Source organism: Cygnus atratus, chromosome 14 (genome assembly GCF_013377495.2).
Source record: "Cygnus atratus isolate AKBS03 ecotype Queensland, Australia chromosome 14, CAtr_DNAZoo_HiC_assembly, whole genome shotgun sequence".
NCBI lineage: Eukaryota > Metazoa > Chordata > Aves > Anseriformes > Anatidae > Cygnus > Cygnus atratus.
In genome coordinates this window covers 4,384,187-4,400,007 of record NC_066375.1, presented here as the reverse complement: position 1 = coordinate 4,400,007, position 15,821 = coordinate 4,384,187, and the positions used below count along the sequence as shown (strand labels likewise).

Below are 15,821 nucleotides of genomic sequence, written 5' to 3'. Positions count from 1 at the left end.
GATACAACACGTACTTTTACCTTTAGACCTATCAGAGCTGTGGGTCACTTATAAGAAATAGTATTGGTGTGGGAAAGAGATATTTGCAAATGTAAAGTATAGAATAAAGGTTTATTTCTTCCCAGAAGTGGAAAATAAATTACATGCCCTAAGCTACCTTCTGCATGACCCTATTTCCTTCATATAAAGAAAGCCCAAGGCTGGTTAAATTTTACTTAGAGGGTTGCAGCAAAGCATCTGCAAGGTTGCTCCATATGTTAGAAACATAGATTATCCCGAGTTAGAAGGGATCCACAAGTATCCCCTGATACAGCTTCATGCTGTTCCCTCAGGTCCTATCATGGACCAGAGATGTGCCATTTTGATAACTATATTTTGGTTTCACTCTCCAATGATCTTCATCTCTTACCTTGCTTTTAAAATTTAGCGGAGAGCCCTATAAAAAGATGGACTGGAACAGTTAAACCACTGAGTATCAGGAACATCAAAACTTCAGCTTTTGACCAACGGTCTACAGAAAATTAATCTCATCACGGTCATGATCCTAAGGTGTCAGTGACAGACCTATACTCTACTCGACTGTGAAGAGGGCAGGGTTTACATTTCAGCACTCAACATATGATGTGCTGTCAAGGATTCGCTGAAACTCATTACGAAATGAATAGCTCTCACTGTGTTTCTTCAAAAACTGGAATATGAGTTTCTGGAAGGACTATGAACATAATTTATACAGGCAGCTGGTACAAAGTGAAGTGAAAATTCCTGAATTAACAAAGGAATTAATTAAAAAACCCCTCAGACTACTGAGCTCTTCCTTTGTTAAGCTAAAATATTGTTGCAAATGAAAAATTTATACACAGATAAAACATAGGAGCTCAAGAAATTAACTATGGATGAGGTGCTAAGTAGGAATGACCACAGTGTAATTCAATTTGGCACTCCTGGGTTTCAGGTAAACTGGATTAGCTAAAACTAGAAAAATATGTCAAAGGACTTGAAAGAGATTTAAAGCCAGATGACTGACCAGAATAATGGCACACAGCATTACATTGTACAGCAATGAAGAATGGACAGACTAATTTATACAACGAAACTACAAAATGTCCTTTCTGTTCAACACGGACCATCAATTTAAATGCCAATAAGGTACAAAGAAAGAATTTATAAAGAAGAGGAAAGAACATGCAGAGGACATACAAAGTTTCCTGTATTTCTGTCTGTTGAGTCATCTTCTGAGCAAGGCCAGAGACTGGATGCTAGCCTAGAGGAGCAGGTTTGTTCCCTTATTCTTATTTTAAACTCTTTTTCATGAAACCTACACTCTTGACTTCTTAACTCTTTAAACAAATGAACAAAACCCTTACATTATGCTTTATTACTAAGGTTAATTAATCTTCCACAGTTGATGATCACTGATGATAACAAATAACTAATTAGAATGTTTTTGTTTTGTTTTGTTTTCTTTCCTTTTTCATAAAAGAAAGTGGGCTGATGGTAATCAAACCTAGAAGCTAGATAAATCAGCAAAGCAAAACACTCAACTGTCACTCCTCATACATATTAAATATCTTTTTTTTTTTTTCTAGATATTATCAAAATACAGCTGTAACAGAGCAGACCCTATTAGTTCTTACTGTAGTAAGTAAGCAACTTTATATAGCTCGAGTTTGGATGATACAAAGACTTATGAAAAATACTATCTGAGAAAATGGAGAAAAAAAAAAACCTGGGAATTTATTTTTAATAGTTGGCATTTGACAGAAATCAGTGAATACTCAGGCAAAGGATTTCATTTTTCAGAAATAATAATACGTTTCATCTCTAACATTGTAGAAATAAAATATGAAAGAAGCAATGCTAGATCACTTCTACATAATGAAAACAGGAGTGAAACTGTCTCCAGATGCTTTTCGAGGAGCAAAGCCATACTCTGTCACTTGAGATAATCATGAAAGAAAACAATGTCTTATTTCTATACAAAAGATATTTCTCTCTTTACAAAAGATAATTGAATTCTCAAATCATTTGTAGGTAACTTTATGATATAGACTCTGTTCACAACCTTAACATAAAATGAATTTGTCATGCCTTCAAGAGAGGGGGTGGTGGTTAAATCAGTCTGGTTTTACTGACACCTCAAAGGTTGTGCACTGGAAAGTCATGGGAGTGGATTCTATTTACCTTTCCATTAACAGTAGTACAGACTTAGTACTTAGTACAGTTTGGGTCTCAGCTGAATGTCATTATCATCAGGCCACTGAGTGTATTTTGCATAATCAATGAAATATTCATTGGGTCAGACATGGACAGATACCAATTTGACAAGCCAGCAACTAGGGCACTCACCTAGGCTGATGAGACCAAATCCCTTCTCTAATTAATACAGAAAGAAAGGAATAAAAACTACAGACTTTGAGGGAAAGCCATAAAACAAAAGCCAATAACCACTTATCAGAAGAGCCAGGAGACTGGTCTACTTGAATCAGACGGCTTGAATCTCTCTTCCTTACATACTACATCAGAGGTCTCTTTACCAACCTATTCTGAACTGAGACACTTTTTTGTCAAGAACTACTTTGTACATTCCTAGGAGATATGTTGTTGAATTGACAGGAAAAACATTTTGTCAGAAAACTCTAGAACATACCTACTCAATACTTACAGCTGAAAAGTTGTTTTCATTTTAAGCCCATTTCTGTTTCTATTTTCTCAAAATGTGCCAACATGAAAAAAAAAATCAGTAGGGAGCTCAGCTGTGCAAACTGAGACTACAAAGACTGTACAGATAATTCTACAAAGGTAGGAGCTAATCCAAGAATGTAAGGAGCCTGTCCACCTCATGATGCACTGCATTCATTAGAAAATATAAATAAAGTTTTAAGTACTGTACCTAATTTTAATATTTCTTTTCATAAAGCTGGCAGTTGCTTTACTGGCAGACTGACTGCAGTACCAGCTATCATTTTTTTCCTCCTCATATACTAATTAAAGTAGGAAATAAATGTCTTGAACCTGCCAGAAATTTTGACTTTTTAAATTGCAACCAACGAACATTTTGTATTTGCTCACAATAAATCTTTTACGATTTCATTGTTAAAGTAGAGAACATAAACCCAATAATTGACAGCAAAATGGAGGCTTGATAATTCTCACTTAACTAATCTGCAAACTTGTTAATCTTCCTGCCCCTGCTCTTCCACAAAGATTTAAAAGCAGAGATCTGTAGAAATGTTTCCCGGTAATTACACTTCATTAATGTAACAGAATCTATCATGATATATTTCCTATTTACTTATTTTAGACAGCTCTACATTCTAGGTGGCTTAGGATGAATATACTGTCCTTGGTAATTATCAAAAAACCACTGAGTTTACAAATGAGAAAGGTGAATATAGATACTCCAAACATGAAATGACCCCATAGGCTTCCAGATCTACTGTCCTGTAAATATCGGATGAATCAATATTTTCCCACTGAGGAAAGTGAATGTTGGAGTTCAAGGTTGTCTCAGGGACTGCATGCTCACAGCCGTTAGAGCATCAAATCCACAAAGACAAATCCTGAGGGCTGCAGGATTCTGAAACAATAACTCTTCTTGTTTTTAAGGAGCCATGAAGGGGCTTGATATGAAATAAAATTTGGTCTTTTGACTACTAGCACTGAGAATTTAGCACTGACTTTCATACCAGATTCCAGGAGAAAGAATGAGAGGAAGAGCTGAATCCATGGAAGAGAACTTTATTTTTCCGTATTAGCTTTTGATGTTCAAAACCCTTTTCAAATTATTAGAGGTTACACAAGAATTTTGCATTGGTGATATGAACTTCTAATTACAAGGCATATTGGCATAGTGTTTTCTTCCTCGACTCCCTTAAAAAAATGGCTGGACACTACAAACTGTAAAATATTACACAGAAATATCAAGATTTTCTCCTCCCTGCTTTTTAAGATATTTAAGATGCTCACAGGAATGAAATTGCCATATATTATAAGACTAGTTTAAATCTAGAGGTACAAGCAATATATTTTTAAAGTGTGCTGAGTAATTACTCTTTTTGTCTAAAAGTTAATGGCATAGTATTGCCTTTCGATAGTTAATTTGTAAGTGGAACAGTGACACCTGAACAGATATATTTAAAGAAACAAAACATTTTGGATTGATTTCTAGGCATCATTAATACTCCGATGTACAGAGCTTTAAACAGACTTTGTGGCTCATGTCCGTAAATAATGTCAGTTGTGGTTCATTGGTTGAATTAATCTGATATAAAATGACTAAATTGAAAATCTGTAGGTTGAGCTCTTGATGAGTTCTGGCAGAGCTCTAAGCTGGCAATCATAAGCTTTTTAATGAAAGGAGAATGATAGAAATTGAAATATTAAAGAAGCAGGATGTAATAGACTAAAGTTAATTTTGATAACCTAACTTGTATGAAATAAGAAAAAGATTGATGCAAGAAGCTCCTTTTTAATGTTTTTTTTTGTTTTGTTTTGTTTTGTTTTGTTTTCATATGCTGTTTCTTTTGAAAGTAAGCCATTAGACTGAACTGCCTGGCTTTGAAAGGGATAAAATACATAAGACTACCTTTTCTCTACTACTTCTTATATTAGCTGTCATTCATGCCTTCATTGATAATCTAGTTTGAAACTGGCAAAGCTGTGCGGAAAGGCTCTTAGTAGTAGTTATTAGCAACCTTTCACACAAAAATGAAAGCAAGATACTTGTGGATGAATTCCTCAGGGTGGTCTTGGGTATGGCTTCATCATTTTTCCTGTTGAGATTTTTGTGCCTGAAATGATGAATGATGTTGAACAAGATGTGGAATTCAGCACAACTCTGCAGAAAACCACATCCACCTTTAGATGGGTTGGTTTCCATCCTGAAAGAGCCATGTAGACAATATAGAAAGGCATCAACTGTGCACTGTAAGAGGTATGAAAGAAGAGTCTGGCCCAACTCATTAGAAGTTTAGCCTATTGCTATCAATTCTTTTCACTGTTATTGAAAGGCTCTAGAAATAATAACTGGAAAATCTCAGAAGTGTAATGGTAAAATATAGAACAGTTTTATGAACAATAAAGATCGGTGTTTTAAAAGATTGGTAGGTTTAGAAGTTATATATGTTGAGTCTCCGTCATCTTGAAGACACACGATTGTAAAAAGCAGCAAACTGACCAGCATCGAATGAAATGCAGTATTTTTGAAGGCCTAATTTGCAAATTTCATGAAAAATATATTGTTTGTAATATTCACTGCAATTGGGATATATAATGCCATTTATCAAAAAGCAGATTTTAAAATGCTGCACATTTAATACTTTTTCCAATATAATGGGATGTTGGAAATTGAAGAAAAGCTTTAATAAAACTCCTTTGCTGTAAACATCAGTCCCAATCTTACAAAAACATGCCTTTTATTAGCACTAAAAAGACTTTTCCACTGAACACATTCATGTCCTAGGGCTTCTACAGAAAAAAAAAAACAGCAATAAATTTAGAATCTTCAGTAAATAGATTATTGTATAAATAGGGAATAATTTTGAAAGCATTGGAGGTCATTTGTAAACATTAAATAATAATTTCTGATTGACTGGATAACTCAACAGATTTAAGACAGGGACAGTTAAAAAGGGACAGGGACAGAAAAGCTACAGACATCCATTAAGTATTACAGATTTGCTTCCAGGATTTCTGTGGTTAAGATTTTTAGCATATAGAAAATAGAGAGAGCTTGAGTCAGGAAATATAAACTACTGGGGTATGGTAACCTTAACCTACTAGGCTACGGTATACCCAGAAGGACTGCAGATTCCAGGTACCATGAGGATTGATGTAGTCATAAAGAAAGTCAGCCAACAGCTCAAGGCAATAACAAGGTTATTAAGGACCTACAAGGTTAATGGTCAACTGTGGTACCAATGACAGATATGTGGAGATTCTATACAACTGTCCTCTTGGGTCCCACATCTGAATATACCTACCTGTTAGATTTTTCATAATAGTGATAATGATGATGTGTTACGGTTGTTTAAACAAGTATTGAAAATCCAAGAACTGCCTCGCTACTCCATATGCAAGCCTAACATATATTTTTACAGGGCCAGGATACACATGCAGTGAGCGCCATCAATCTTTATTCATTTGTTCATTATTCATTTGTTGGCAAATCTCTTGACATTTACCAAACAGATGGCATTTATACCAATTACTGTTTTCATTCCTTACTCGCTTTAGACTGTGCAAGGAGCTTTCCAGACAAAACGCCGATGCCCCTTATATGCTGTCAATAGCTGACAATCTGAGTCAGGAATAGACAAATGCCATGGAGGAGGTGATCGAACTTTTAACTCAGCCTTCCTCCAGGTATCTCACAGATAGCTCAGATTGAACCTTTAGAAAAACTCAGTTAAAGCTTGAGATTTTCTGAAGCCTTTCATAGAATATCTGAGTTGGAAGGGACCCACAAGGATCATCGGATCCAACTCCTGGTTCCACACAGGACCACCCGAAAAAAGAAATTAAAATAAAATAAAATAAAATAAAATAAATAAAATAAAATAATTTTTAGTTCGCTTTGAATAAATTTAGGCTAAAAATTAGCAGGCTTCTAACCAGAAGGGTTGAGATGCTAAGGATTCGTCCAGCTGGAGTGGAGGGGGCAATACACTTTAAGACAGAAATTGGTAGGCTAATGAAAAGGTTTGTATGATACTGCTGCAGGGGGACTTAATGAACCAAGAAGTCACTTCTGGTCCATCTTTATATACTGCTAAAAGGGACTATTATGAGGAGGAATATTATAAAGGAAAACTCAACCCATCCAAAAATATTGCCTTTGAATGCACAAAGTAAAATATTTACCAACGTCAATTAAAGTGCAGAAGACAATTGGTTATTTTCTTATTCTCTTCAACATAATAACTTTCTGATGATAGCAGAGGTATCCCGAGGTATTGGTGTGCTTTTTAGCAATTGCTCTCATATTGGTCTAAAAGCAGTTATGCAGCAGGAGAATGTCTCAATAACCATTGTATTTCCTTCTATGCTTGCAGCATCCTCACAGTAAAGTAGAACACAGCATGATAGGAGCCGCAGAGTCAAAGACAATGACCTTAGCAGTAAGACATTCACCTCAGCAGCCAGGTGCTTGGTGACTGTGAATAAAATACAGTAAATCCCCTGTTGATAGCAGGAACAAGTGCTATCGCCAAAGCAGAAAAGATGAGGACTACACTCTCTAAAATCCATTATAAAAGAGCTGTGCACTACCATATATTTCAAAAATTTCTCATGTCCAATAGGAGACAGTCACCTTGCACTACTCTAATGAGCTCTAAAGCTGATGAAGCATGACTAGCAATGAGTTACCCATTCTGGGGAGAGAAGTGAGTGGCTAATTGGCCTCATGATGCAGAAAGTTTCACATCTAGGCTATTGGTGACAATCCTCTTGTCAGGTGTTGAGCAATTTCCATGGGAGATATCTGTACGCTGCCTGAACATACTTTAGCATGCCTGCAATTTTCTGTGAAAGTCTGAAAATGCATGGAAATGCCAAAATGTATGATGCAAAACATGGAAAATGCTTTGCCCCTTCAGCACTTTTTGTTTTGAGTCAGGAAACACATTTGAATTCGGTTTCAAAGATGAATGAAATACTTAAAGTCAAGGAAAGTGGATCTCTCTATATGTAGCCATTCTTTCAAAACATTGGCTTATGTTCAGGAGTTTTACTTTTACCTCTGAGTTTTGAAATGCACCAAACTCAACAGCTTATCGAGAGCTGAAGAAAGCCAGAATACAGCCGAAAAGGTACACAAAGTCTTGTCTGTTAAGGGGAGAGATCACTGACAGCTTCCTCCAGAACAGAGTCACCTGAAGGAGTTTTGTACAGAAACTGCTGGCGGCAAGTAAGTCACTCTCACGATTCAGAACAGAACTAGCTCCTATCATCCTGACTGATGAAAGCCAGTCCCTCCACAGACTCTCCCTATGGTCTCTTTAGTTAAAAGCAATTTACCTTAGGCACAGCTGAAACTGAGAAATGGACCACTTGGAGAATGAGACCTACAGTTTACAGATTATCCTGTTCAGTAGAGTAATATCTGCTTTTAAAACTAGCGAATGCTCTGCCAATATTTAAGCATCCTTGGACTGAATCCCAGGCTGTTAAAGATGGAGACTGTCTAGGAGGAAAAGCTGTTGACCTCTGGGAGTTGATGCTTAAATCATGATTTTCATAATCAAAAATTTAAAAATAACTGTTAGAGGAAATAAAGGTTAGTGCCACACTCCTATGCTGTTCTCTCTTAATATTCAGTGATCCCCCTGAGCACTTGTAGACTGATGGTACATCATACCATGTGCTCTCTGGCTTATTAAAAGGCAACTTAGCCTGCATAAGAAAAACAAACATTCCCAATTTCTGTGTGTCTGTTACTTGTCTGCTGCATAAACCAAGACATAAGCCTGCCTTTGTTGTCAGGCAGTCCAGAGGTGAAATATTTTAAAAAGCTTTCAAGTTTTTGCTAAAGACTTGCACACATCACTTGCACGTCACATTATGCGATGTACTTTGCTTTGACCTCAAAGGCCCCAGTCTTTGATTTTCCTAGATTCTCATTTATTTTTCTGGACAAACACCATGAGCTACACTTAAACTGTGCAATGTACCATGAGTGATTAGATATTAGACCTTAGACAGAATAATAGTCTTTACAGAGTAATGCACTACAGTTTACAGATGACAAAAGAAAAAAAAACACAAAACTGTTTACTCCATTCTGTTCATGTCTAGAACTTGCATTCATAGAGGATTAAATTAATTTTCCAAGATTCTGTCAGAGGTACCCTTGGAATAATAAGGCTAAATTTTGGCATTTTGCCCAGTACAATATATTTGTTGAAAAAAACAACTAATGCAATCTGTTGTTTTTTATGAGCGTGTGTTTAATCAAATATTTCAACGCTATTTCTTCTGAAGCAAAAATCTATGCCAGTAGATTACAGAAATCAATGTTCAGCATTAAAGATAAAACATCTTGCATGAAAAAAATCTTGCATGAAAAAAATCTTTCTTCCTTATTTTTTTTTTTAAGGGAAAATCAGATTTAGTGACTCCAAAACAGTTTGCAGAGAAAAGTAACTATTGTTACATCATTACATAGGAAAAAAAAAATTAACATATTTGAAGTGGTGAGTTTTTTTTTTTTTTCCCTAAAACAATCAAAATTTTTATTTTCATTCTGAACTGGACAGTTTTCTTCCATTAATTCTGAAAATGTTAATCAACAAAAGAATACATTTAGTGCTCATAAAAATATCTGCAGTTAAAATTACCTCACAACTGCAAATTCATCCCAGAACTTGAAAAAAACTCTGGGGATATGAAAAATAATTTGGATATTTATGTTTTCTGTGTCCAGTGCATACGTTAACAATTTAATCTTCATAATGATTTTATTATAGAGAGGTATTATCCTAAATTATTGTGTGGAGTCCCACATCTCATCATTAAAGTTATGGATTGCTTGTTGTGGAGCCTTGTTACTCTAGGAAGGACTCAGTGTACCAGAACACAGATTTTGGCATGCTGCCTACCCAAGATGGATGAACGTACTGCGTTCTGCTGCAGCACCACCGAAAATAACTGCATTTTCATCAGCTAAGGTTTAATAATAATTGAAAGAACAGTATTTTTATGGCAGATTTTCCAAATGTTCTGCATAATTTTGCCTTTCTTGCATCTGCCAGTTTACTACAAAGTGTCAAGGTTTCAACCAAATGGAGGAGAATAATCCCTCAGGGAGCCACATCCATTCCTTGTCCATTTTAGCATAAACTGAAAGGAAAGAAGGGTTTTACAGAGAAGTTGGAAATAGTCACACTTCGCTTTGAAAACTTTATGAAGTAATAAAATCATACTAGAGAAGCTAGTCGGATAGTCTCCATGGAGAAAAAGAAAGACAAAAAAATGAATAAACTACAGAGTGCTCTTGCCCTATTGTTGTCTGAGTTCTCTGTCTTGCTGCTTGTGGTAGCCCTTTTAAGAAAATGCCCAGTAAAACACATACAATTAACACTGATAAATATACCAACAAGAAGCTGAACAATGTTATTTTTTAAAGTTCCCTCTGGGATATGCTTTTTTCCTGAACTGTACTTAAGAAACAAATCAACAACAATTACATCCTGAATCAGCAAGAAAATGAAAAAAATAAAGAAAAAAGAAAAAAGAAAAAAGCTACAAACACAGCAAGGCTAAATGGGGAACAAACCGATGTTATTAGTAGATCCCAAGCTAATTAATCACCTCCCCGGTTTGATTCTGTTACAACACATCATATGGATTTCTCACGCATTCAGGCTTTGATACACGTTACCACATAAATCATTTAGAATTAAACATCACGAGCTTAGGAACAAACCCTCCCCGCCATTGGTCAGGCAGCTGAAAACGTGGGAGTCAGGCTTTCAGCACGGGCAGACATCACCCCCAGAAGAGCGCCTGGTGTTGTGCCAACACCTCGTTAGCATTTAGCAGCGCTGGCAGAGCATGAAAGCCAGCAAGAGAAACAGAGACAAGCATGAGTCAGAGAGCAGATCAAACCAACAGAGTCAGGGTTTATAGGCTCTATATTTAGTGCAGTTTAAAAGGTAACTGTTCTTCTAATATAGAGACGTTGAGGAATAGTGCTGTTTAAAATTCCTGCTTACGTGCATAGCTTTCCTGTAAATACCTAAAAGTGCCTTGGTTGTGGTCAAAGATTTTGCTGTAATATTCCCAAGCAGTTTGTGAAAGCAGGGGGGGGTCGCTGACATTCTTGCAATTATTAATTTCCTTCACTCCTGAATTCTCTTTTGGATACAACTTAAAGCACACAATCAGCACACAGAACAGCTGTGATAAAAAATGCTCGGTTTCATGTATGGGGATGTTTAACTGGACTTGTTTTCAACAGCGTCCTTCCTAATCAGAAATGGAGTATCAACAGCAGGCACTGTACAGAAAAACTGGGAGATATGCCTGCTCATCGCAGCTACGTGTAGCTGCCAACAATGACTGCCATGTTGGTCAGACCAAGGCTTTGATGCGTAATTTAGAAGAACAGATGTTTTATCTGGGAACAGGTCCAGATCTTAAAAAAAAAAAAAAAAAAAAGAAAAGAAAAAAGTGAGGAACTTAGTAGTGGCCTCTTTTGTCAGCAGCAGTAGCTTCAAAAGGACTGAAGAAATACTGAGTAAATAGCTGTATTTCTATGTCACAGCAGAGAAGCAGAGACACTGCATGATTACCTTTGTGAGTGACGTGCACTGTGGCGATGAACTAATTGGTGATTGCCAGATAAATGGACTGAACAAAACAGTAAACCATGGACATGTTACTTTGGCCATTATTTTTTCATCAATTCTCTCTGCTCGCTCTGGTCTTTCCAAAAAACCCCAAGACATCCTTCTTTACCGTCAGCTATACTAGCAGAACCAGCAGAGACAAATGGCGTGAAGGTTTACAGGACTACAAATGTATGAGAAATCTTTGAGAGATATTAACTACTACATTTCATGCAAAACTGAACTAATAAAGACTTCCTCATAGATCATGTCCAAATTGAAAGAGGTTTTAATCCACATAAAAGATTTCATAAGGCTCTACCATTAATCCAAGGGCTATTAAGCATATAAGAGGATTCCTTCAAATTTATCTTCTACACACTCTTCAATCACTGCTCAGTCTTGCCTTTTCTCTTAATGTCGTCACCAATTTGTACTGCAAATGCCTTAGGGGATGTGCTGACAAAATGTTATTGTCTGTCTGGAATGCCTCTCAGACACCTTCTCCCCAGCCTTGAAGACCCAGGGCTGCACTTCAAGTGCATGAGGAGGAGAGGGAAGGAGGAGGCTGCACAGGAGGGGTCCGGCTGTCCCTGGGGCATATGACCCCTTGCCAGCTCCTGGCACCGCTGGGGCAGCCCACAATTCAACCTCTGTGCACTGTGAGCTGCTCTCCCGTGGACCCGAACTATGTGCCCTGCCAGCTGGGGGACCAGATCAGCAGGTTCAACTTTGGCAGCTCCAAAGCCATGACACAGTTTGTGAAATATGTGACATTCACGCTGCCAGATGTGAGAGATGGTGAGCTATGCCTTAAAGCCTTACTGGATGGGAGGTGTCGTGGAGTCAGTCTGAGTCTGTGTACAATAACAAGTATCCATTTAACTCAATTTTATACACTATTATTGTATTCCTGAAGTGGTTTAAAAAGTGTGCATTCTAGCACAAAGAAAATGAAACTGCAATTGCATTGTGTTGTCACTGGTGATTTCAAAGTTAGCTACACTATGCCTGGAGAAATAGTATCCTTGTGCTGCAACTATTCAGAGGGCCAGTTAATCAGGTGATGCAAATCGGTGTAGCTCCGTCTGGAAGTCTCAGCAATAACGCAAGAGGTTGCTCTCATGATTACTTTTTGCTGAGCCTACATGCTTTGTAAAGCCGCTACAGCAAGTTGATAATGATGCATGAAATGGAAAATCCTTCTGAGCACACCCAAATGTACAGTGGATGCGCAAAGCAATCACAATGGTGCTGTTTTATTTAATGGGTCATACAACACATGCGCCCACTTTAATGTATTCAGGCTTTCACTGTTTTTAAATAGATGCAACTCCACCTCTTGCAATTTACTCCTGATTAACACAGCCTTAAATATGACTTGTGCCATATATAAAACAGTATTCAGGTCAGGAACTGAAAAAAGCACACAGCGTTGTGGGACTGAAGATGAAAGCCATCAGTGGTGTCACTCCACTGATTCAAATCAGGAGAGAATTTGGCCTGGTTACTTACCTCATTGACATGTCGACCCTTTGAGGCAATGGTAGCTGGATATTTTGAGAATAAAAACACTTGGGGACGTATGTGCTACTCTCACACATCAGCAGTAGTTCTTTCAGCATTACAAAACTTGTTGGAAATTGTTCGGAGAATTTTCAAAGTAAGTTTTCTATACTTTTTTATTCATCTCCATAGTCACAGTGCTACTCAAAGGTTATCTGAAATAGCTGCAGGCAGCGGAGGAATCATAGAGAGATCACATGAAACACAGCCTGGTTTCTGGAAAAGAGGGATTTTCAGCTCCTCCTCTGTACCATTACTCTACCATTTTGATCGCTTCTGGGACATCAAATACTGAAAATAGCTCAGAAAGCATTTGGCTCAACATCTATATCTATATATCATGAAGACTACCATACAATGCAGGTGCTTTAAATCTATCCCAACTTGAAAATGTAAGCTACATAATGCCAAAAAATGTCATTACAATGTAAGCATTGCACATAGCCATACCCCTAAACTCCTTCCAGGGTTCATTCCACACTGAAAACTGAAGATTAAATGTACTGCCTCATGCACATTACACCATTAATTTTGTATTATAAATCAAGGGATATATATATATATATATATATATATATATATATATATATCCATTTCCACTGGATTAACTTCCTCAGCCAAGTAGTGGTATGGTAAGAGAAGATGTAGTACTGGCACAGGGGAATCAAATCATCCTGAATTTAGTTTGGCTCAAAGACTTACGGAAGTGCAACCTTAGCTGACAATGACACTTAGGGATGTGAGTTGTTCCGGGCAAATTTTTGCTTCCCTACTGAACAGGGAAAGACATTGGAAGAAAGTTCCTAAATTATTTACTCAAATGTACTAAAAGCAACAAAACATATTTTTCTTAAAACACAGACACACCAAGCACAGTTGCCCATTACAGCAGTACAGATTTTGTTTGACAATTGTTGGCAAGATGGAAGGACTTACTGCTTCAGTTTTATTCTGGGTCTTGACTTACGAAGTCACAAAACCCTAAAATAACAAAGTTTCCTTACCTGTGTACCAGCTGCTTGCGGCTTACACAAATAGCAGTTTCATAGTCATGAGTGACACACACTTTATGGGGGCTGCACTTCACCTTCAGACACGGATCTTTGGATGGATCAAGAGCTATAAAAAAACAAACAACAAAAAAGAAAGTTAGATATGCATATGAAGTTATCTCATGTCTGACTTGACAAGTGGTTGGAACGAATATTCCCATATCTGCATGAATAAATACTTTGCCACTTTGTGGTATGTGCCATTGTTTGCAGACTGCGAGTTAGAGATGTTTAAGTAGAAGGGTAGATGTAGTGCTTAAAGATTCTTATTACTGAACAGTGTTCTGAGTCTAGCTTGGCATTCAAATTAATATTAGACATTTTATGTTAGGAAGAAGTGCTGGTGCTCTAGGCACTGGAACAGCCTCCGGAGCAGCCTCTTGGTCCCTATAGAAGCAGACACATTTGTTGTCCTGCCTATGTGCAAGACTAGCTGCTCCTGCCAAGTTTCTACAGACTAATTCCTTAAATAAGTGGTGATTTGGTAATCTTTCAAATGAAAAAAGAGGAGTGATACAGTGCTATGCTGGATATCACTCCAATTAGAGCACTGATCCCACCAGAGAAAATCTCTTATAAATACTTTTCTGCAATCAAGTTCTATTTGAAAGTCTATCTATCTAAATTTATTCTCTAACAAAAGGATGCTTCTAAAGATCAGCAATAAGACATATCTGCCAGGATGAATTACAAATACTCAAAAAATGGTTATGTGAATACTCAGAAGTGAAGTTACAGCCATAAATAGAATTTTCACCTTTGTTTAACAATGATTTTTAGATAAGTTTTTTTTTTTTTAATATTATTTTGCCACAGATTTGAATTTCTGTTCCTCTTTAAGCTGTCCTTAAATCCCCTGTTTTACCTTCCCCCTTCCTCCCCACATACGGGCAATTTTTAGAATTGGGCAACTCTTAGATTAATTTTTGGGACCGTGTAAAGATCTCACTGCAAATTATGGTAACTGAACTTCTCACTTTTACCAAATGAAAAGGGAAACTTTTAAAGCATACTATTTAAAGTACAAGAAGTTTCAGTTTGCTAAGCACCAAATTTTTTTATGTGACGGTAAATGTACTTCCAATAAGCATGGGATTCGTCTCTTTTTCCTGCAGTGCTGAAGTGTTGCAGCTGTTCTGTGTTGGTTTAAGCAGCCAGAGCTACAAGATTTTACCACATAAACACCCATTACACGTTTATGATGGGCAGTTGTGCATCACTGGTACACATGAATTTTTCAACAAAACTCTGCCAGGATGTTTGAATGTCCTACAAGCAATGCCCATGGTGTGATAGGATAGGTATGGTATATATATATATATATACTCAGTTTTGAAAGTCAAATAAAGTTTGGCATAAATAAGAGAATAAGAATTTTTTCATACTAAATTTTTCTCTAATTGAAGAATTATATCAATTTCTTGAACTCCTTAGACCTTCTAAGGCAACAAAAATGCATACACTCCTGAAGTATGTATATTCTGAAAAAGCACCACACAATATATTATTGTTAAAAAACAACAACAAAAAAAAACAACAAAAAACAAACAAACAAAAAAACCCTTTGAAATATTTGCAAGAAATGGCCTGTTCAAAAAGACAAGTATTGTCGAATGGTCAACAGTATGAAGCACAGGAATGTGACAGGATATGGTTAGAAATTCCAGTAGCTATTTCCTTTTAAACCAGGCCTCAAAGACTCTCTACCTCAGTGTCTTACTTCTGAAACTTGAAAAGAATAATAATACCGGCAATAATAATAAATAAAGCATTTAAGCACTTGTGTGTAGTGTAAATTATTTCATTCATGGTGGAAAAACTCATAAAGATCCTTAAATGGAACAAACTATAGAAGTGTAATTAATTATTCATT

The 15,821-nt window shown here is 36.8% G+C and overlaps 1 protein-coding gene across 1 annotated transcript in view; it reads right to left on the bottom strand.

Moving 5' to 3' along the window:
• SPOCK1 (SPARC (osteonectin), cwcv and kazal like domains proteoglycan 1) overlaps window positions 1-15,821 on the bottom strand; it is a 291,321-nt gene that overhangs the window by 108,019 nt on the left and 167,481 nt on the right. Inside the window, exon 4 of the mRNA XM_035560636.1 lies at window positions 13,901-14,015. Coding sequence (XP_035416529.1) covers window positions 13,901-14,015 — 115 coding nt within the window. The remainder of the gene's footprint in view (window positions 1-13,900; window positions 14,016-15,821) is intronic.